The following is a 24,028-nucleotide window of genomic DNA, read 5'->3' as shown; positions in this document are numbered from 1 at the left end:
GAGAAAGAGGGAGGTGGAGTTCAGATTAGTAATAAGTCAAATATCAGAGTAATAGATGAAACCATAAGCTTGTAGATCATTATCAAAGTTATCTTGTTATTAATGTTATTTAATAAATACTATTTTGGTTTACCGAAGGCCTGATCCTTGGCTGGGGTTTCACAGACCAGAAGGGAGGGTAAGGTAATGACCAAGGCTGAAGGGAAACAGTAACAAATGGTGGCAGCGGTGAAGAGGAGAAGATAACATTATAAGTATCCAGAGCAACCCCGAGTTATGAGTTATCTGCATTGATACAAGGGGGTTGGGAACAGCATAGGCACGCAGTCACAAATGTAACCGGATAGAGAGACTCAGGCAAGGTCTCTGGGAACATTGGTTGTAGAACGTGACTGGTGGTGCTGCCTAGCAGGGGGATCTATTGAGATCTGTGCTAGAGCGGAGAGAGAAATCATAAAAAAGGACAGTCCGGACTGGTGGAGTCCCTGGTGGTGCCTAGTGAAAGGCAGTAGCCACGAGCAGGTAGGAACCTGACAGGGAGAGCCAGGGAAGGGCGTCACACCTGCCTTTCCTGTCCTTCCCCTCTCCTTCCCCTTCCTCCTCCCTTCTTCCTCCCCTTCCATCTTCTTTCTTCTTCCTCCTCCCCTGCCCACTCCTTCCCTCCCTCCCTCCCTCCCTCCCTCCATCTTCTCGTTTTCCCCCCTCATGGTCGGTTTTACCTATCCTAAGCGTGATTGCAAGGGAGTAAATCCCACTGGACTCAATAAACATGCAAATGATCAAACCTCCCCTCCTCCTCCCCTCCCCCTCCTGCCTGCTCCCATCCCCCTCCTCCCCTCTGTTCTTCCTCCCCTACCCCTGCCCTTCCTCCCCCCCCTCATCCCCTATGGTCAGTTTCACCTAACCTAAGCATGATTGCAGGGGAGTAAATCCCACTGAACTCAATAAGCATGCAAATGATCAATCCATTCTCAGCAAACTTGCACAGGATCCCATTTCTTACCTCCTGGATTAAAAAGCAGAGAAATTCACTAATAGGCAAAAAAAAAAAACCCCTGCAGTTTAAGAACATGCCTATAGCCAACAGATATTTCTATCAAACTTTAAAAAGCAGGGAAATTGGGCAGCTATAGTGAATGCACCAGGGGAGTAGGAGACCTGACCTCCTTCCTGAGATATTGTGAAATGAGATGCTGTACTGCCCTACAAATCTGTAAAAATGCAAACACCATTTGGGTTGGTCTTTCACAGTCTAATCCACTTCTTGTGTAGCTTGGAAGAATTTGGTAACATGTTCCTCTGAGCAGGACAGGCCCTTTATGTTACATTCATTAGGAGGAATCTTCTGTTAGTCGTTTAGTTGAGAGAAAACAACTAAATTCTTCCAAGCTACACAGGAAGTAGATTGGACTGGGAAAGACCAACCCAAACTGTGTTTGCTTTTTTGACAAATTTGTAGGGCAGTCCAATATCTCAGAGAGGAGGTCCGGTCTCCTGCTCCCCTGGTGCATTCACTATAGCTGCCCAATTTCCCTGCTTGTTAAAGTTTGATAGAAATATCTGTGGGCTATAGGTACGTTCTTAAACCGCAAGGGTTTTTTTGCCTATTAGTGAATATATTTTATGTTCTTCTTAGAAAACCAGTGGAAAAATCTCACCATTGGCAGGATGATACAAATGACTGACTGAAACTGCAATCCTAACCTCACTTACATGGAAGTAAGTCCCATTGAATTCAATATGACTTGCATCTGAGTAGACAAAGGTGAAATTGCGCTGTTGGGCCACTTTCAGATTGTTGCAATTTTGTGGGTGGTATTCAATCTTATACTGGCAAATTTAGATTGCCCAATCAATGGGGATTTGGCACTCTTACACAACAAACAAATAAAAACTCTGGACTTTTTGCAGTAAGGAAAGTAATGGGAAAATGCATTAGAAAGTATGGGATAACCATCGCTTAACGCAATACAGTATTATATAATGTCTGCACAAACAAATCAGAAATTTTATTTATTTATTAAATTTATATTGCGCCATTCCTCCCAGAAGGAGCCCAGGACAGCAAACAAAAACACTATAAACTACTCTAAAACATCTTAAAAACAAAAGACTTTAAAACATATTAAAACAAAACATCTTTAAAAACATACTGAAACAAAGCATCTTTAAAAACATATTAACACAAAGTATATTTAAAAACATCTTTTTTAAAAAGCTTAAAAAACATCTAAAAAAGTAATTCCAGCACAGACACAGACTGTGATAACGTCTCTACTTAAAAGGCTTGTTGAAAGAGGAAGGTCTTTAGCAGGTACCAAAAAGATAATAGAGATGGTGCCTGTCTAATATTTAAGGGGAGGGAATTCCAAAGAGTAGGTGCGACAACACTAAAAGTCTGCTTCCTATGTTGCCGGAACCGACCTCCTGATAAGATAGTGTCTTCAGGAGGCCCTCACCTGCACAGCACGGTGATCGACTGGGTGTACAAGGGGTAATACGACCTTTCAGGTATCATCTGGGTAACAAATGTCAGGTATCAAATGCTTAATACACAGCCTTTGTGCAAACTTTCTAAAAACACATGAGGATTAATAATCAATTAACAGGTAACTTGAAAATCCCCAACTAATGATTACATGCAAACTGTGGTAAATGTAGTGGTAGATTTTTTCCAGAGTAGCCCCATTAGTCTGTTGCAACACAAACAGCAATGTCTTTTGGACAAATGCATCTGATGAAGTAGTCTATAGCCCATGAAAGCTTTTCTCATGTTATAATAAATGTTAGTTTTTAAAAGTGGCACAACAAGACTACTTGTTGTGTTCCCTAAACCCTGGTAGGCTAAAAGTACATTTGAAGAGGGGGAAATCAAGAGTGGCATGTTCATGAAGTGGTTAAGTTGTAGCTGAAACAGACCTGACCTGTTTGCACAAAGCTTTCACCCCTTTCTGATTTGTTACTGGGGAAGTTATATGACAGTGAGCATTCATCTTGATTTGCTTGTGGGTTGATTTGCTCGTTTGTTCATCCCACTCTTTTCAGTGCATTTCTCTGTCACTTTCCTAACCACAAAAGGTCTCGTTTGGTTTTTTTAAATGGGCTTGTTCTGCTAGGGCTACAGAGCATTTTATTTCACTTTAATTGTGCAAACCTAAATTCCTGGTATGCACTTGAATCCCTTACACTAAATAGTGCCATTCAGGAGGTACCCTTAGAGCAAACCAGCACACTGTTTATGTGTCTCGCTCTCTTGGTTTACAGGGTGGGAAATTAGGTCACTCACAACTAGGGGCTGTCCACTCCCTCAGGATTATAAATGAAGGAACAAATTGTTTCTGTGACCGGGGATGGTTTCCTGCTGTCATCAATGACTTAGGATCCCCTATCCCACTAAAAATTCCTATCATTGTTCTTGGTGCAGAGGGGGGATATCAATGACAGATACCTCCCCAAGCAAATCAGGCAAAGGCTGAGACCAGCAAGCCTGGACATGTCCAGCTTCCTTTCTGCGGTCAGTCTAAATTGCACAGCAACAAGACAATCACATCCTCATTCCTCTGCATCTGAGATAAAGTTCAGAGTCAATGAAAGCCTTATGCCACACAGCAATTGCATTTGAAATGGTTCAAAAAGTGGGGAAGAAATTAGAAAGAGGCCAGCTGCCATTCATTGCTAATGTCATGTATGACCTGCCACACATCAGATGCCCATTTGGGGTTTATTTGATAAAAGGTGTCCTTAATTGTGAAATATATCTATCTCACATTCTCCATCAGTTTTAAAACTATAGCTTCTTCAGTTTAAAAGAATTATTATCAGGGGCAAGATATTAGCTTTCAGAGGCAGGGGTGGAAGATTCTAGAAAAATTTAAATGCTTGCTCTTCAATATATTCAAATGAAATTGTAAAAGAACAGTGGATTTTAAGATCAATTATCTGGGTAACTTTTTGTAACTCATAATAACTGCAGCAATGTTATCAACAGAGGCCAACTGACTAAACACACACACACACACACACACACTTAGAATGCAATCCAACTCACCTTTCCACAGTGCTGGGGTGAGTTGGATTCTGCAGAGTGCCGGCTGTGCTGGGAGGTTCCTGGCTGTGCCGGGCTCTGCCAGCAGCAGCCCTCCACCGCAGTGGAGATGTGGCTGCACCTGCCAGCACCACTGGGGATCCAATAAGGATGGCCAGCCCAGCGGATGGAGAGCTGGCGGAAGCCATGAAAACGGGGTGTTCCAGAAGCGGGGGGGGCAGAGCCATGGGGGGGACTTACGTGAGATTCTCCTCACATTCCCCTCCCCTGGGTCCCAATGCCCCTTCAAACTTCACTGGCCAAAAAGCCAGTGCAGTACCAAAACAATTGAGGCCTAAGGGGAGTGCTTACCCCCTGGGAGGCCAGTTTGTCAGAGCTGGCGCTTCCTGGCCAGTTCATGTGCATGGCTCCCGATGGAGTCGGTGTTCAGCCAGGCCTGCGGCTCCCAAGCGGGAGCAGGATCTCGCAGAGCTTTCCGACGGCTCCTCTGCCACCACCACCACCCCTTCTACCAGCTTCCCGGCACATGGATTGCTCTGTTACTTCTTTATTTAGGGAAAGGGATTTCTGCTTCGGTATGCACCAAAGTATGGTTCTTGTATGAGCACCAGTATGATTCAAAATTTGAACACAGATTCATTTAATTGTTTGCAAAAACTGAATGATTAGAACCACCAGTGAGTGTTCTTGAGGAATAAGCACACGTGGTCTGAAACACAAAGAAGGTGTGAGCTCATTGTTTCAGTGTGAAGAGTTACACCTCCGTCTAATTCTATGTTGGGGGCAGTTCTTAGTCTAACTCCATGTTGCCCTCAACATAATGTCACAGTGACAGAAGCCATGCAGTCAGTATTGCAGGGCCAATCCCGTGGTACTCCCACCTGACTGAGAGTAGACAAGCCCCCTCCCTGCTGAACTTCAGGTACTTGACAAAGACTTTCCTATTCCAGCCGACACTGCTTTCAAATTCTGGATATTAAGTGATATACAGATATCTGAAAACAGGGCCGGCCCCAGCCTGCCCCGGGCCCCAGTACTCCCTTTCTGCAATTCGCGGCAGGATTGGTACCGTGGACCGCAGGGCGGGAGATCCCAAGCCACCTGCCATTTCCCCGTTCTACTTACCTTTCTCTGTGCTGTTTTTTTGGCGGCGCGCACTGCACGCACAGCGTACACAGCCGCAAAAAACAGCAGAAAGAAAGGTAGGTGGAACGGGGGAATGGTGGGCAGCTCTGAAGCTCCTGCCCTGCTATCTGCAGCAGGATTGCTGCTGAGGATTGCGGAAGGAGAGCACAGGGGCCCCTGTAGCCCCAGGGGCCCTTGGCCAGTGCCCCACCTGGCCGCCCTTTATAACCGGCCCAGTCTGAAATAAATAAAATAAAATGATCAGTGCAGTCAGGGCCAGCCCCAGACATGCCGGGGCCCTTGGGCACAAGCCTGCCTCAGGTCCCGGTGCTCCTCTTCTGCGATTCATGGCAGGATCGCTGCTGCAGATCACACAGCGAGAGCTTCACAGCCGCCACCATTACCTTGCTCAACCTACCTTTCTTGGCTGTTGTGCGGTTGCACGCACGGTGCTGCTGTTAACCAATATGTCAGCTGAGGTTTCCCTAAAGGGCTGAACCCTCTGCCACCATCTTGGCTCATGGCAGAGATGCGCGCACATAGCACTGTTACTATATTCACTGTGACAGCATTTTGCATTGTTACATATTGTTGTTTCAGGTCCCATGTTTTGGGCCTCTCAATATATTTATCTATTCTGTGATTCACAGTCATTGTACTCGTTTTTATTGTTTTGCTAGTTTTCATTTCAGCTGCATGCCACAGTGCTTTTCATTTTCCTTTGCAAATTCGGGTAGTGACTTTTTCTGTGTATTTTGTGGCTTCTTCCAGGCTTCCCATAGACACCTGGTTGGCCACCTGAGAACAGGATGCTAAACCAGATGGGCCACTGGCCTGATCCAGCAGGCTTTTATGTTCTTATTTGTTGTGTTAAGAAGTCTTTATGGTAAGTGCATGCTTCTTGAAGCATCATGTGTTTTCCTGAGATAGGGTTCTTCTCAGGCCACAGCCACACCATACAATCAAAGCACTATTTACACCACTTTAACAGTCATGGCATCCCTAAAAGAATCCTGGGAGTCGTTGCTTGTTAAGGGTGCTGGGAATTGTAACTCTATGAGGGTTCTCCTAACAACTCTCTGCACCCTTAAAAAATGTATGGTGTGGATGTGACCCAAGTCCTAGTACTGCAGAAGGAAAGATGATTTCCTGTTGTCCTTTCCCCTCAGCTCATTAGGCACAGCATGCAGCTCCTGCATCACAGTAGGCACCACGTATGAAATCAACAGCATAATTTCCTGCTCTGGAATGAACCCATGAACCCTGACATGAAATTTCCGGGGAAACGGGACAGCTGTCCTTGCCTGTGGCCAAAGGAATAACAATTTGGCAGTTGCTGGAACATATTGTCTGGATGAAACATTCATCTTGTGTTGTTTGGAGTTTTGTTTTGCTTTCACAATGTCATAGAAATTCTCTTGTTAGTTGGCAGCTAGGCCATGTTCATGTAGATCAAAGAGCTGAGAGAATATTCCAGAATGAGGCAGTGATGTGAAAGGCTTTTCTTCTGTGCCCTTCCATGGGGCTGACATTTGCATCACTGAGCGGTGACATAAGGAACACTGCAAACAAAAAACCTTTATATTCGTAAATCTCTCAAGGCCAATTCTTTTGCATATCTATAAGAGTCGGCTGCTGGTGAAGGAAGTCTAAATACCATTTATTAGTTTTACTTTTAAAAATACCAACAGCTAAGGCACATCAAAGCATGATGCACCATGTAGATGAAAACTAATTTACACGGACTTTAGACAATAGACCTAAAGGCAGGAAGTAAATGTGGTGGAGCTGTAAACAAAACCCAGAACCACAACTCCCTTTCATCAAACCCACCATTCCACCCCAGGACAAAGAAATGATCACAGGCAGCCCAATTCTATACATTTTACTAAGAGTAAATCCCATTCTACTCAAATGGGGTTCACTCTCAGGCAAGAGTGACTGGGACTGCAGCCTAAATTAATCCAAATGCAGCTGCTCCATTATTATCTGAGCCCTTAGAGCAGGTGTAGCCAACATGAAGCCCTCCAGCTGTTTGGGACTACAACCAAACCTGGCCCACGACATCTAGTTGCCTGAGGTGAAGGACAAGATGATGGCTCTCCATTCCACAAACAGATTTTGACTGGACTAGCAATGGAAACTTACTTCACTGCTGCTGTTGGGACAATATCCTTAACTGAACCTGAAGGCAGCAGGGCAGCTTATGATGTGCAGAGCAGGCTAGCATAGGGAACTCAAGGGGAATGCCACCAGCTGGCATCTGCTGCCTGAGACCGCTGCCTCACTCTGCTTAATGGTATGGCCAGTCCTGACTACAACTCCCATCAGCCCCTATCCAGCATGGCCAATGATCCGGGATGATGGGAGTTGTATTCCACAGCATCTGGAAGGCACTATGCTGGTAACCCCTGCCTTAAAAACTCATACCATATCTCAGAAGAAAGTTATTGGATTACTTCTACTGATAAGGAATCTTTCTCTATGGATAAACAGAGGCATGAAAGGGGAGAGGGCAAGTAGGTTTTTCAAGCATCCTTTTCTCCAATTTTCCTACTCAACAGCATTTAACCCAAGGTAGTTTGATTGGCCATACGGCAAATCACACCTCACACCACCTTTTCCTACCCTACTGTCGCAACACATCAATGCTAAGGTAAAAGCAAGTTTGGGCATGAGTCGTATATACTCTGTAGCGAGCATGGAGACAGCCATTCATAAACCATGGTGAGTCTCAGCTGCAAAGGAAGCATTCATTGTTCGGATGCTTCACATACCTTTGGCATACTCATACTCAAAGGCAGGCAATGGTAATTGATGGGAATTTTACATGAGAGTTGTGGTGAAATTGAAACCTGGATTAAGCCATGGAAACAGAGTACATTTAATATGTGGACCACAGAGGTCTGATTGTTAAGAAAAATGTTGTGGTTTTCAAATGGCAAGAGGAATGGTGAAGAGGGGGAGGGTCAAAAAGCATTGGATTGCGGTGGAATGAGGCAGAGCCTGTTGGGTAAGATTTGTGAAAAATGAAAAATGGATGTTTGGTTTTTTAAAAAGTACAAACTATTATGATTTTTTAAAAAATCTGCAAAAGAAAGCTCAGGGCTCAATTTAACTTTGTAAAGAATGTAGATAAGAAGAGGCAATAAAACAAAACACAGCAGTAAAACATAATAAGCACACAATAAATGTCATTCTCTGCCTAAATAAACAAAAGAGGAAGGAAAATATTCTGTTAGGACCAGAGGAACAAAGCTAGCGAGACTCTGATTGCCAACATGGCACGCATTGGGTGCTAGTACGCTCACCAGCACCTCCTATGGGACCTATGAGAGGCCTCAATAAATATCCCCTCAAAAATCTGCAGTGCATGAGAGACTGTTTGCGCTGTCTTGGCCTTACCTACATTGAACACTCTCCCTTAAACATGTCTACATTTCAATGGATTCCAAGACTGAATACCCACTCTCCCTTTAGAACAGAGGAGAGGTGCAAAATGTTTCTCTCTTGAGCAAGTGAAGTGGTGGCTGATATAGGTGCTTTTTTCCATTGAGGTGAAGCTGATGGGGGCTTGCCCACACCATTTTGTGGTCCTGTCTCTTTTTCTGCTCGTTTAGATGTGGCATCCATTTTGTGTTACGCCATACCTCCACAGCAGCCGTCTTGTGTTCTGCCTTGCCCTGTGGCAGCCAATTTGTGACTAGCACCCATGGCACTTTCTCAAAATGCCAAATGTGTCAAGTGGCCTAAAAAGGTTGGCAGCCTGTGCTCTAAATCATATCTACACCATAGACAAACTTTCCCCAAGAAGTTTAGGAACTCTAGTTTGAAGAATCTTTATCTGTCTCACACAGAGAAGTCTCAAGACCTTCACCAAACTGCTATTACCATTATTCTTTGTGGGAAGCTGTGACAATCAGGTGTAAAACAGATATCAAGTTATAGTGAAGGTATGCCCCAAGACTGTGCTCCTAATATGCACACTGAGTGAAATCAAACTGCCCATTCAACAGTGGAATGAGAAGTCCTGTTGTGGTCATCTTGGAAGGAGGTTCCAACGAAATGAAAAGACTAATGTCCAAGTAAATATGTTTATGATTTAAGTGCAAAGCTGCCAGTCCCTCATACCTGCTGCCCTCAGTGTCAAGTAGACTATTGGCTGGACTAAGCCATTTGGAAATCATAGTTCAACTAAACTGAGCAAGAAGATATAGGAAGGCAATAGCACAACAAAGCGCCACAAATCATTTTTTTCAGATTAAGGATCAAATGCACATAGAGTCTGTGGTTTATTTATTTCCATGAAACTACTAGGACTGAATTTAGCTTAACATGCTGGTTTACAGAACTGACAACCCATTTCTAAGCAGGTCTATTCAGAAGTAAGTTCAGTTGGGCTCACTTAAGTTAATATGTATAGGATTGCAGCCTGGGCATTATAAATCAGTGTTGAACAACAATTGTAGTGTAACTGAAAAATAAATTATGTTGTGAAGGAGAGTTAAAATTCATAAATACGATATACAATAATACTTTGCATAGAAAGCTATTGCTCAGAGCAGGGAAGGGGAACCTGTGACCCTTCAGTTTGACTCCAAATTCCAGCAGCCCCAGTTAGTATGGCCAATGTTCAGGGATGATAGGAGTTCAAGTCCAAGCACATCTGGAGGCTGATAGGTTCTCACCCCTCAGTCAGAGGATTAATAATGAGGATGGTATACAGAGTCATAAATATTTACCCCGAGTATTAATTAAGATTCAGGGAAGAAGAAGACTTGCCAAAAGATTTATGTAGCATAGTCTTTTATGGTCCAGACCCACCAGATGTCAGATATATCTGATGAAGTGGGATTGAAAACATAAAAGCTTGTGTCCCAATGCATCTGTTGGTGTTTAAGGTGCCACATGATTCTTTTTTCTCCAACAGACTAACCCAGTTACCCTTCTGGAAGTTCTTGCCTAAAAAGAAAAGAAGAAAAAGAAAAAGCTTTGTGTCCTTGTTCAGCACATTCCAGTGGGGAAATTGTAGGGTGAGGTATGTGTGCTCTGTCACTGAGAACCTAAAGAAATAGCACTCTCTTGCAAAGAGAGGTGGGACCATGGAATGGAATGTTTTGCTGAAACTGAGAAGAGCATCCAGAACCTGTACTTTCAAATGGTCTGGCCCTATTAAATTCCAGAAAGCAAGTCAAAACAGAAAAAGTAAAGCCATACATGTTACAGATCCAGTTTCAGGCTGCCCTTAGAGTGCATTCACATCAGCTCCCCCGCCCCATTTCCTGGGGTGTCATTAAACCAAAATCCCAGATGGAGTCACTGAATAGTCCTCCACTTCCACAAATTCCAGTGGAGTGGCAGTTAGTGTTTTCCAGCAAAATGAACCAAGAATCTGGTACCAACTTTAAGACTAAAAAATTATTATGGCATACACTTTTGTGGACTACATCAGACGCATGAGATTTTATACTGAGGAGCAGGATACATGTGGCTGAGTGGGGGGGGGATTGTGAAAAGTGAGGTCAGAGGGAAATTAAAAGCAGAAAAGTACCCATAGTGATAATAACGTACAGTACTTAGCAGTGGTAACTCATAAAACAGGTTTTGACGACAGAGACATCCTGGAATAGGTAAGTTATTTTAATGTGCTAAAAATCCTTTGTCTTGGTTCAGACCACGAATGATAGCATTAACACTCCTGACGTATTCTAATTCAGCCATTTCACCTTGCAGTGTCTCTTTGAAGTTCCTTTGCTCCACAATAACTAATTTAAAGTCACTTACCAAAATGTTTTCTACAGGCTTTTGAATGTTACTGTTTCTCAGAGTAATGTCCATTTACTCTTTTGCACAGAGAGTGGCTTGTTTGTTCTATGTAGAATGCAGAAGGACATTGCTGGCAGATAGCATATATCACACTGGAAGATCAACATAAGGGGGTTCATTCACCTTCTCAGCATGATATATGCCAACATGTGTACACATGTGCCAATGTGATATATGCCATTGTTGTGTGTACACACCTGCCCAATGCTTTCTATAAGTGCTGCAGAACTCACCACAGCCGGGTAACCTCTATTTCCCAGAGAACAGTTAAGTTTCTGCAGCTCCTGGCCCTCAGATTTTGCATAATATTAATGAAAAAGAACCATCATGAACGTTTGGGCACTCTTTAAATGACTGAAGCAGCCTTATCTTGCAACCACACATCATTCCATGCTGTATGGTTGGCTCCTTTGAAAGAGGACGGGCCAATTTAGCAGAATTATCAGAGTTATAAGTTAAACAGAAATACATCTCACTATAATGGGGAAGACGGTGTGCCTGCTCAGCCTGCTGTCCAGGTGCTATCTGTTGTTGATGGACAACTTCCAAAGTTCCTACTTTTCATTCTTGGTTTGAAATTGGACCAGGCAGTCTTTAAACAGTGGATGCCCTCAAACACTGTAAAGCAGGACAAGTGGCTACCCTAATGGTTGCACTTGCTGTGGAAGTGATAATAAAATGCTCCTTATCCCACAAGACAACACAGCATATGAAGCATGCACTCCAGTGCCCACATCTCCCTAGGATTGGCATGCTGGCATTGGTGTCCATACGCCACACATTATTGGGTGACACAGGTTAACATTACTGCTTCAGTACACAGCATCATCAGACAGAAGGGCTGTTTTGGTGGCCAGTACATGGCAATGTTCATACTCAAGTTAGAGCCAAACCTAGATATGACTTTTGTCATGAGGTGTCCCTGGTGAGCACAGTTTTTAAAAAATCAATACCTTGAACTGACTAAGGACCATGGAGTAGAGGAAGGGATTTTTAACACTGTGCCCCCACTGTGCTCCTGACTTGAACAGGGCCTTCCCCATATCTGCTATTTGTAATGGGAGGACAGCCCTGTTCCCTAAACTGGGAATCCCATGATCCTAAACTGGGACTTCCCATACAGGCTGTTTCTTATATTTTAAACTGCAATGCGTATGTGGTTCTTAAGCCACAATTTGGCCATCTCTATAGTGTAAGATATTAGACAAGCATTTCCCTTGAGCTATACTTTCACTTTAAAGTGTGGCAGTGTTAGTGATCAAAACATTTGTCCCCAGTGCTCTTTAATATCTACATGAAGCCATTGGGAGTGATAATTTGGGGATCTGGAGTGAGGTCTCATGTCACCAGTAAGCTGATGATGCCCAGCTCTATTTCTCTATACCATCTGAATCAGGAGAGGCTGTGCAGGTGCACCAATGCCGGGGTGCTCTGTGTGTGTGTGTGTGTGCGTGTGTGTATGAACTGAATCCTGATCAGACAGAGGCACTGTGGGTGGTTGTCTCCCAAGTCCAGAAATTGTGCAGATTGCTAGTTCGGGGTGGGATCAGATTCCCTCAAAAATGAGCAGGTGTATAGTTTTGGGGTGCCCTTGTCATTGGAGGCACAAGTGGCTGCCATGGTGAGGAACACCTTTTGCCAGCTTCAGTTAGAACCATCAGCTACAGCTGAACCTTACTAAGCACAGTGATTTAGTAATCTAAAGACTGGTTAATTGCAATGTGCTGTATGCATGGCTGCCTGTGAAGTTGGCCTAGAACATGCAGCGTGCTGCAGCATGGCTGTTTTCAAGGACAGCCTACCAAGCTGTGCTGAAAGAACTGAACTTGCTGCCTTAAAGCTACCAAGCTAACAAAGCCCTATACTAATGACCTAGATACTGGATGGAGCACCTGCTCTCATATACAGTACACCTACCCATACTTTAAGATCTACCAGGAATGCCCTTCTGACAGTACCACATTGGCTTGAAATTCAATATGTGATGAAGTATGAGAGGACATTCTCATTACAGCTGCCCCAATTATGGAATTCCCTCCTTTCCCAAATTTTGATGGTGCTGACTCTAGTTCCCAGCATCAATTAAAGACTTATTTCCCCAATCCTTTGGGTGAGCTATTGGCTTCTGAGTTGGCTGCTGTGATGATCAGTGCTATTTTGGGGGTTTATGGTTGGATAGTTTCATTATCTGATAGTTTTATTGTATATTTTTATTTGGTGTGATTGAAACCTGCTCGGGGATTGCTTTTAATAATGAAGATCAGGCTAGAAATAATGTAAGTGCTGTTGCACTCAGATCCTGCTTGCGGTCTTCCCATGAGTATCTGGTTGCCACTGTGAGAACAAAGTGCTGGACTTGATGGGCCCTTGGCCTGATCCAGTAGGGACCTGCTTATATTCATAAGTAAGTACATAAATAAATAAATAAATAAATGTGCAATGAGAGACCCAGGGTATGGTAGCCCTTCTGGAGTAAATGATCCGCAGAATGGTGTAATCTTGAGCATACAACAGCAGTCTGCTGAAATTCCAGTACACTTTATGGATGGTTTGGCCACTAGCCATGGGAACCTCAGTCTCCAAAATGCCTTGTCATCAAGAACAAAGGATTTTTTGTGCCCTGGGTCACCAATGTAAACTGCTTGACTAATCAGCACAATCATTCCAGGCTGAGAAATACCAGCATTTCTACTGTAACACAGAGAAAAAGAGATTTCTTAAGCCAGAATGGCGAAATTGTTTAGAAACAGAGCAGAGAGCTCGAGCCTTTTGCCCTGTTCCAGCCATGGTCCAATCGTAACCCCTTTAAACACCCACAGATTTTCCATTCTGCCAACGTGACAGAGAAGGAAGGAATTTTGTGAGAATTCTCAAGAGCAGTTACTGCTAGGTTACAGGAAAGAAACATGGAGGCAGAACTGCCTTCTGTAAGCAAGTATGAATGTCACCCCATCTCACCTAATTAATAAGCAATATCGCATTGCACTTGTAGGTGTAAAAAACCTCTGACACCAATTGGCGGAGCAGGTATGATGGCACGGAATGTCCCAGCGACGCAGGGGACAAAGCTGTCAACAACAAAAGGCTCCCAGTCTAGTTCTGTACCTAGATAGTTTAGCTGGGATAGTTTAGCACCATTTAGCTGGGATTAAAACCCCATGCAAGCCCTATGAAAGAAGGAGCTGTGTGAGGCAGGCTACTGACACTTTACTTTGTCATTCTTTGTCCATCTTATTAATCTTCACACATTTCCCATAAATATGTGCTTGATGTTACATGGGTTGTAGGTTTTTTCACTTCTTTCCAAAATGGAACTGAATCTGTACAATTATACATTGTCTCATATAAATAACATTGATACAGCAAACCTCACGCCTGCACAGGTTCTCTTTGTACAGCCAACATTCTACCAACTATCCACTCAGTGCAGTAGCAGTCAGGAGGGGGGGCAGCCCGACTTCCTGTCACCTGTATTGCTGTGGATTCCTGGGAGGGGGGGTAAGGTGGCAGCCAGGTTGCCACAGTGCAAATGCACTGATGGGAGTACCAGATTAGGTCCACTGGTGCCTTTGCACCATACTGAACTTGCTGCCACCTTGCTCCTCCCCTCATCCTCATAGTATGCAAGCTGCAACAATGCCAGTGACAGGAGGTCAAGTAAGTCCTGATGCCTGCTGACGTCTCTGTGGTAGTGCATGACTGTTGTAGCTTCAACAAGACAGACAACCATGTTAGAGCATGAAATATCTTGCCCCATTATTCCTTTTTCCCTTCTGTGATTGCTTCCTACACTTTCCATTTGACACTAGGTGCATTTCTAGTAGTGCTGTGCTGAAAATTTCTCCCACTATTTCCCCCCACAATTGCTAGAGTGGTATAACGGTAAGCCCCTCTATCCAGAGAACTCTGGAAATTGTAGCTCTATGAGGGGGAATAGGGGTTTCCTAACAACTCTCAGCACCCTTCACAAACTAAATTTCCCAGGATTCTTTGGGGGAAGCCACACCTGTTTAAAGTGAAATAATTGTGGAATAAATGTATGGTGTGAATGTGTTTGTAAGCTCAACTCTGCATCTTCCAATATTAAGAAATTATTTTTAAAAATCTAGAGAGTCCTCAGAAAGAGACAGAGAAATGGAAACCTCTTTGTCAGGGAAAAATGTTTCAAAAATTGGAGGAAAGGTTTCAACACAACACTAAATTGACACCCTTCAGACTGTCCTAAAATTCACTTAAGAACCAAGAACATTTCAAAAATTATCTTCCTCTGTATTTCAACACAAGTGTGTCAATGTCTCACATATACTTGAATAATAGTGTAAACTGATGTCTCCTGGAAAAGAAAATGCAAAGTGTGCAGAAAATCTGAGATACATTCTTTCCCTATGGCATCACAAGAAACAAAGAGAAAAACCATTCCAGAACAGTAAAGCATGAATACATTTCTTCTTATCAAACAACAGAAGGCCGGTAGGACTTGAGAGAAAATTATACCATCATAAATACAAATGAGGCCTTTTTTGTAACACTTTGGAATGTGTTAAGAGGAGGGGACAGAGCTAGCCCAATCCCATCCTTTCTTTCACAGGAAGTCCATTCTGCTCTTGGCACTGTCCACTGCCAGGCCTTCTCCATTTGCCTTCCACGGGGACATAGGAAGCTGCCTTATACTGAGCTGGACCACTGGTCCAGCTAGCTCAGTACTGTCTACACTGACTAGTAGCAGCTCTCCAGTGTTTCAGGGAGAAGTCTTTCCCAGCCCTTCCTGGCGATGCCAGGGATTGAGCTTGGGACCTTCTGCATGCAAGGCAGATGCTCTGCCACTGAGCTACAGCCCTCCGCCCCCCCCCCAATAAGGCTTTTTTACAATGTCAACACACACTTTAAAGAGCTCCATATGCACATCAGAGCACTCATAGAGCTCTGGATAGGGAGGGCTTGTTTAGAAGATGCCAGCAATCTACCCTTGTAGGACAAAGAATACAGGAAACCAAGTGTGGCTAGCTACTTTTGGGGAACAAAGGCTGCAATCCTTGGGGCTAAGCCCCATGAAATACAGTGAGATTTACTTGTTATTGAGCATGTATAGGATTACAGGGTAATAGCACAATGTCACAGGAGCAGGTAGTCCCAGAATCATAGTTTAAATAAGAATAGTCACTTGTAAGGTACTTTTGAAAATGCAGCAAAGGCCACTCATGAAGTTTTTTTCAAGGCAGTTTGCGTTTATGCAGTTATTGGCTAATTGTGTTTTGCTCTGTGTTCTTATTTGCTGCTTTTATTGTTTTGTTCTCTTTATTGTTTTATGCAATCCATACACTGTAGAAAGGAAACTATTATTTTCAATATTATTTTAAAAGACATGCTAACGCACACACATACACATATTACTGCCAGATAGTAAGTATCAAAAACATAGTGATCCATAACTTTTCTTACACTAGAGTGGCTTGGTGAAAAGGAGGACAGAGTTCCTGCACCTTTAATAGCTGTGCAGAAAAGGAGTTTCAGCAGCTTTTTCACCTGACAGCCCTAACTGAGATGCATCATAGTCCACTAGTAAAAACACTTTCTGTAATATTCTAGAATTGAACAGATTTAAGTTATGAGTTATTAAATGCATGCAACATCAAGGTTTATCTTATTCCTTTCCCTGGAGAGAAAGATTTTTTTCAACAAAATCCAGATCATCCACATTCCTAACTCTTCCTTCTCTGTATCTTCGGGTAGAAACACGCTCACTGTTGTGCCGGTTCCAGTGCCTCTGCACCTCTCTCTTCTGAAAACAGGGACACACAATGCTAGTCAACCCCCAGCCCTTTTTGCTGTAAAACCTGGTGGGAGCAGCTACAGTGCAGTTGTTGGTTTTTTTCATTGAGCTTCAAAGAGATTTGCAGATCATCCCATTTCCCCGCCAGGTGCAGCTAATGGAAACGCTTTGTTCTGGCGACTAGTGTCCTTACAGCTTAAAATGCAAGTTAATGTCAAGAAACTAATAAGTGACAAACTCATATTTTTAAAGAAGATATGTGGCACTTATCCACCCATGCCCCATTACATGGTGAGTTCTTACATTGCACTGCATTATGGAATTTATGGATAGTATAGTCAGGACAACCAGGTAGACTCCAGAAAAGTCTCCGCTGCTGATGGGAGAAGAGAGGGCAAGAATTATGCTTGCCAAATTTATATGCTATTTGAACAAGACAACCTTCCTTCTTCTTTTTTCTTACAATCTTTATCAGAAGCCTTTAAAAATCCTGCATTTCTTTGGAAAATCAGGAAAAAGGTTGTTGTTTCATAAATATCTATCCATTCAGAAGACTTAAGGCTAAGTATCCGTGAACTCCTTTAAGTAAAATTGGATCCATAGCCCAACTATTCAAAACTTTAGGCCATCCCCAGCAATAGTGAGTCTGCAGAATTATCCACTGTCATCACAATGCTACATAAACAAAACTTTGTTTAAAAAGGTGACATAGTCAGCCCAGTGACAGAATTTGCTAAATGGTTTGTCCTTTATTAGGCTAAAAAAAGGTAAACACTGCAGTAATTAAATCAATCAGAAGGTTTTTTTTAAAAAAAAATGCCCTGAGGGTTGTTGTTTTTTGCATTTGACACAAACGGCTGTTTCAGATTATCAAGTGGCTGTGGGGTAGCTACTTAAATTTCACTGCATGGAGGCATTCCTCTGATTTGGGAACACCTGCAGTGGAGTGAAAAAATCTGCAAATTCTACATGAGTCAATATATATATATGAAAAGCTTGCCACATGGAATGGTTTCCATGCACGTTCATCAAATTTTTTAAAATCCTATCCTACCTATTTTTCCGCTGGGCCAACCTCACCACCACCTCTACCTCCACCTCTGTCTCCTGGTAAGCAGCAGGAATGTGACCAATCATATGTAGTGGAGCGGAGGCACCCCACTAAGCCATCTGCTTTCACCAGCTAGCTGAAACAGTATAGGTATGGGGCTGATCTCACTTGGCAAGCCATTCTGTTGGGGAGGAGCCACAGTGGACAAGGCTAACTGACACCACCATCAGCTCCTCAAGTTGAGAGAAATGCAGCAAGGCCACAGATGATAACCTCATATGGATGGAGACAGATCTTAAAGTATCCAGGTACCAAGTCATTAAGGGCTGCAGAATGCTGCGGCCAGAGTTCTTACTGGGACGAAGAAATTCAACCATATAACACCTATTCTGGCCCAACTGCACTGGCTACCTATATGTTTCCGGGCCAGATTCAAAGTGTTGGTTCTTACCTATAAAGCCCTTAACGGCATCGGACCGCAATATCTGATGGAACACCTCTCTCGCTATGTACCTACCCATTCACTGCGCTCGACATCTAAGGCCCTTCTCCAGGTCCCAACTCATAGGGATGCCCGGAGAACAACAATTAGATCTAGGGCCTTTTCAGTGGCGGCCCCCGAATTATGGAATGCCCTCCCAGATAAGATACGCCTGGCGCCTTCTTTGTTATCTTTTCGGCGCCAGGTAAAAACCTACCTCTTCGCCCAGGCATTTTAAGCTTAAATTTAATTTTATTTTAAATTTAACTGTAATTGTATTTTTATTCTATTTGTATTCTATATTGTCTTTAAATATGTTTTATATTGTATGTTGTACTCCACACTTGTTCGTTTTTAAATGTGGTTTTATCTTGCTGTACACCGCCCTGAGAGCTCGTTGCTATAGGGCGGTTTAAAAGCGTAATTAAATAAATAAATAAATGAAATATACATTCTGGTAAATAAAGAAATCTATGTAGTTATTTCCTTGGATTGGCAGAAAATCCTGTGGCCTTTGCTCCTTCAACTCGACCTTCCTCATCCATCCCAAAGCCTCCCTCTTCCCTCAACTACCCAGCTTTTCTCCCTTGCTGCTGCTGTTGCCTGAAACTCCCCACTGAGCACCTTCATCAAGAATCTCCAGCCTGCCAGCCAAATCTGGCCCACCAGACCTCTGAATCGAGCCATGACTCTCCCTATGCCACATTTTCATCTCACTGACTCACTACCTCCCCTCCCCTCTCCCATTCTCTTATCTCCAGTGTCAAGGAGTCCTGGATCTTCCTCCATGGCCAGCTATACCAGGCGAACAAAGCAGAGAGCTCTGTGTCGCAACCTGATTAGTTCTGTACTGCCAGAGGAAGTGCCTTCCATCTCTCCACAGCCAGGAAAGATGCAGATTGGGCTGACGAGGGAAGCCTCCTCTGTAAGGAGTGCCCCTCAAGGCATCTGGGCCCCTTGAAGCTGCTGTTTGTCCCAGAGGAGCAGCCCACTCTTCACTAGTGCTCTAGTGAGCCAAGGAGAAGATTATGAGGAGCCCCTCCACACATTGCTAGCTGACCGGGAAACATCTCCGTCGCAGCAAAGAGGGGAATGCTCTTTTGGCTGCTCTGCTTTGCTCTCTTCCTCCACGGCCAGCCTGCTCAGGTCATGGAGGAAACAGAACAGGACAAGGGAGTAGAAGGCAGTGATGACATATTTTGGTCCCATCCACCACCAGTATGCAGCTCCTCACCACTTTTGGCGTTGGGTGGGTGGGAGTAGGGTGTCCCACCCTACATGCTGACCTACATGCTGACTGCCCTTCTTCCTTGCAACCCTAGATAAAACCATGGTTCTTCCTTGAAACACAGCCTAAGTAACTGCATTTCTGCACGTGTCTTTTTTGCTCTAATAACTATGTAAAATACCACTGATTTTGTGTGTGTATTTCAGATTTTTTAAAAATGTAGGTGTTAAAATCCCTACAATAGTTTTGATAGCAAGAGAAATTATGATTCCTCTTAAATCTTCACAAAGCATCAGCACCATCGTGTGTGTTATAGTAAAGTATAATCACATCATAAATAGCATACTTGCTGGTCCTGGACTGTGGATGTTGTAAAGGAATTCTCTTTAGGGGGGTCAGATGCAAAAGGGGACAGGGCTCTTGTACTTTTAACAGTTGAGTAAAAGAGGGGATTTCAGCAAGTGTAGCTTGAGGAAGGGCTATAGCTCCGGCATAGGGCATCTCTAGGTAGGGCTGGAGGAGATTCCTGCCTGAAACCCTGGAGAACCATTGCCAGTCAATGTAGACATTACTGAGCTGGATGAACCAAGGGTCTGACTCACTTTAAGGCAGATTCCTGTCTAAAGTCCTGCAGAGGGACTTGCAGCAGCATGTAGGCTAGTGGATGGTGCAATGGTAAAAGGACCCTTTAAAGCTGAGCAGATGAAAGCCTGGGTGGTGCCTGGACAAAAGCTAAGAAGGTATCCAACAAAATACAAAGCTAGGGAGTCATGCAGGTATGTATGTATCTCCTGCCCAGGGCAGCATGTTATTAGGTAAAGACTGCACATGTTTCCAAGTGAGATAAAGCACAAGTGAGGACCAGTATGACATAATGTTACTGTGCTTTTCATACCAATATGTATTTTACTTCCATTTATTTGCCAGTTTAATTTAAGTATTGTCACTTCCCTTGATTAGTTCTGCAATGAAAAGTGGAAGAGTTGGATCATGTGAACAGCCTTATAAATAAGCCCATAACATTAGCACGCCATTTATTTATTTATGCATACATATATACTAACCTGCTTTTTATTTCTAAGGAAGGACTGGCAGAGGTAGATCTCTTCTGATGAGTAAAATGCTGCTTAGGAGATAAATTTTATTTATTATTTTATTTTATTTATTAGATTTATATCCCACCCTTCCTCCCAGTAGGAGGAAAATAAAATAGATGTAAGCTTGGTTTCTCTCTGCAGGGCATGAAGAAGGGAGCTTCCCCACCTTTATGTCTGTTGGAAGTGGGGCAAGAGCAACTCCTGTTTTGTTCTTTTGTTTATGTTCCAGAAGGGAGATAGAGTTAGGGTCCTCCAGATGGATAGGCTTGATTACCTTTACCTGTGATGCTCTGACTGACTTCCTTCCTTTGTTAGACTGATACGTCTTAAGAGAAGCTTATCTGCCCCTCCTCCTTCCACCCTTTCCTCTCTTCTCTTCTTCCACTCTCCGAGAGAGAGGAGACACCTTTGTCTCTGCTCTCTCTCCTAGCCATGAGGGCAACTCCCAAGCCTGGGCTTTGCGCCTCCAACTTAGTTAGTTAGAACTAGGTATGCCTTTCTATCTACTATGTATTTCTATAAATAAAGTAGCTTTTCTTATTTTACTAAGTCTTAAGTCTCAATGCAGGGTAAAAGCCTGCTTTTTTAGGTAAACACACACACTGGCACACACGCATTTCAGACCGCTGTTGTTCTCTGCTTAACAAATATACAAATTTACACATCAACAATGCCCAGCATAGAAGCATAGGACCACAGGAGCACTCCATTCCTCCTCTGGCACCCCACAGTCCACTCGCCTGCACATAATATCTTGTCGCCTATGATGGCTAAGGGGGTGGTTAAATACAAGGCTGGTGTAAAACCACTATGTACTTTGATGTCCATATGGAGAGGATACAGGAAAGCACAACATCTGTGAAAATGGGGTGTGGGCTACCCCATCAATCAACAAGTGAAGGGAGTCTGTGAGCTCACATAGCCTAAGCTGCTGGTCCCTTTCAGCTCTCAGTAAGGCAAAGTTACATGTGGTATCTGTGCCTGTGTCTTAGCAACTACCTGTGTCTTCTGAGGCAGGTGGTCTGCTTCACACTTAAAAGGGCTTCATGCATGAGTAGGAAAAAATAGAAGTTAGACCTACAACAAAATGTTGCAGTGTAGAGTGTTCCTCTTGACTGTTCCAGTCACTCAGTCATGCCCTCCCCCATGATACTCCATTCCATTTCCTTTCCAACATGGTTCTTCATTCTCTCAAACAGTCAGCTAGCATTCCACTGCCACTGAGCACACTTGGGGGTGGGGTGGGTCCCACACTTAAGGATTGATGTGGTTTTTTTGGTACTTCTGCAAACCTCGGGCTCCTCCTGAGCCAACTGATACCTCCCTGTTGTGCATGGGTGGTGCTGTTATGGCTACATAAGCTATGATACTCATATTTGAACAGCAGAAATAGAGGGAATGATGCTCCAAGCTTATTCTTGGCAAGATGTTCTTGCAATGCAGTGCAAAGAGAGACAAATCCAGTGGCAGTAGCACTGTTTCCCATTACCATGTAACAGGTGAGGAATTGCCTTGCTTTATATATGGAAAAGCAGTAGTGATCCAATTTGAGCCTCTCCTTTTTATATGGATAGGTCTACATCCCGGCACAGGGAAGGGAGAATGTACGGCCTTCAAATAACAGTTTTTTGAAACAAGCACCCCCCCCAAATGTTCAAGAAATAGGGCAGCAGCAGTGAGGTGTAGCACTACTGATATTTTCCATACCCAACCCCCTGAAAAAAAATAAGGTGGATGATGGCTCAAGCATCATGGGTGCACAGCCAAAGAAGGCATACCCAACCAGAGGGAAAAATGATGAACACAAATGTTGACAAGTAAAACGATGCCATCTACTGGACAAATATTTATTTATCATGCACAATTTACCACCAGAGATTTAAAAGACCAGCACCATTTTGCCTGCTCTTGATTTTGGTTTGTTATTCCAAGATTTCCATTTCCAGACTCTCCATATACAGTAGTATCTTTTTAACTGCACATATTTCAAACCAAGATTGTAACCCTATCAATTATACACGTAGCAGAACAATTAAGACATTATACACTGAGGTCTCCTCAGTTAGGTTTTACAATGCGGATGCACAGTTGTATTATATAAGGATTATGGTGAAATAAACTCATGCAAATTTCTTATATGTACTGGATTACAACGGGTACCCACTACATATATGTTAAATCTGTAGTGTACAAAATAGTCCTCAGAGATAACAGAAATCTAAGGTAACAATAATCCTCAAAAGTATACTCCTCTGAATTCAGTGGGACTTATTCCATAGTGTAGGAATAGTGGGCTATAAGCGGCACAACTGTGTTCAAGGTTGTAGACTTTGACCCTTCTCAGCTTTGACCACGCTGCCACCCCAGATGATTCCATAACCCCACTTTTGACCATTAAGTGAATAGTTATTTACCTGCAGTGAGGGGGAATGGACGTTCCTTAGCAGGTCAAATAGGAAATACTATGATTGATTGAAACAAGGCATAACCACTCACCCAAATGTTGAGGTTAAGGTGCCACCCAAGGAAGATCCAATAATTACTCCTACTCCAAAGCAAAGTCCAAGCTTTCCTAAAGCATCAGCATGTTCAGCAGGAGTAGTCAAATCGGTTATGACCATTTGAGCACCTGTAGAAACAATGGGGGAACTCAGGTTAATAATATTGTATGGAAGGTCTTAGCTTTCCCTTCAAAAACCTGATAATTAGCAGTTCAGGGATTTGGGCAGAGTCCTTGAGTAACTGTCATTATGGACGATGGATCTGTTACATAGTTTGACGTAATGTTTGATGAATGCAGGTGTTGTGGTTCATGAGACAGGTGCTGCAGGGGGATGGCCAATCGCCATTTTGTAAAATGGCTTCCAGATATTTATGCTAACCTCCGCAAGAGATCTACTCAGCTTTCTAACCATGTTTTCTGTGTCATTCAAATGGAAATTGTTGACAGTAATGACTTTCCCAGAAGTACATCACAGGGACAGGGTTACGCCCTTGAATTCTGTAGCCTGAAGTTGTACAGTTGAGGCACAGATTTATTTATTTATTTATTTATATCCCGCCCTTCCTCCCAGTAGGAGCCCAGAGTGGCAAACAAAAGCACTAAAGACACTTTAAAACATCATAAAAACAGACTTTAAAATATATTAAAACAAAACATCTTTAAAAACATTTTTTAAAAGCTTTAAAAACATCTTTTAAAAAAAATGTTTAAAAACATCTATTTTTTAACAAAGAAGGTTTAAAAACATCTATTTTTTAACAAAGAAGGTTTAAAACATAGTAAAAAGCCATTCCAACACAGTTGCAGACTCAGATAATGGCTCTACTTAAAAAGCTTGTTGAAAGAAGGTCTTCAGTAGGCATCCAAAAGATAACAGAGATGGTGCTTGTCTAATATTTAAG

The 24,028-nt window shown here is 43.1% G+C and overlaps 1 protein-coding gene across 2 annotated transcripts in view; it reads right to left on the bottom strand.

The window, feature by feature from the left end:
* The window catches only part of SLC22A18 (solute carrier family 22 member 18), a 144,599-nt gene that overhangs the window by 93,041 nt on the left and 27,530 nt on the right, over positions 1-24,028 (bottom strand). For both annotated transcript variants that reach the window (XM_061610169.1, XM_061610170.1), the window contains exon 4: positions 23,120-23,252. In XM_061610169.1, the coding sequence (XP_061466153.1) occupies positions 23,120-23,252 (133 nt within the window). The remainder of the gene's footprint in view (positions 1-23,119; positions 23,253-24,028) is intronic.

Source organism: Rhineura floridana, chromosome 2 (genome assembly GCF_030035675.1).
Source record: "Rhineura floridana isolate rRhiFlo1 chromosome 2, rRhiFlo1.hap2, whole genome shotgun sequence".
Lineage (NCBI taxonomy): Eukaryota > Metazoa > Chordata > Lepidosauria > Squamata > Rhineuridae > Rhineura > Rhineura floridana.
The sequence above is the reverse complement of the archived record's forward strand: the minus strand, read 5'-3'. Positions and strand labels throughout refer to the sequence as shown.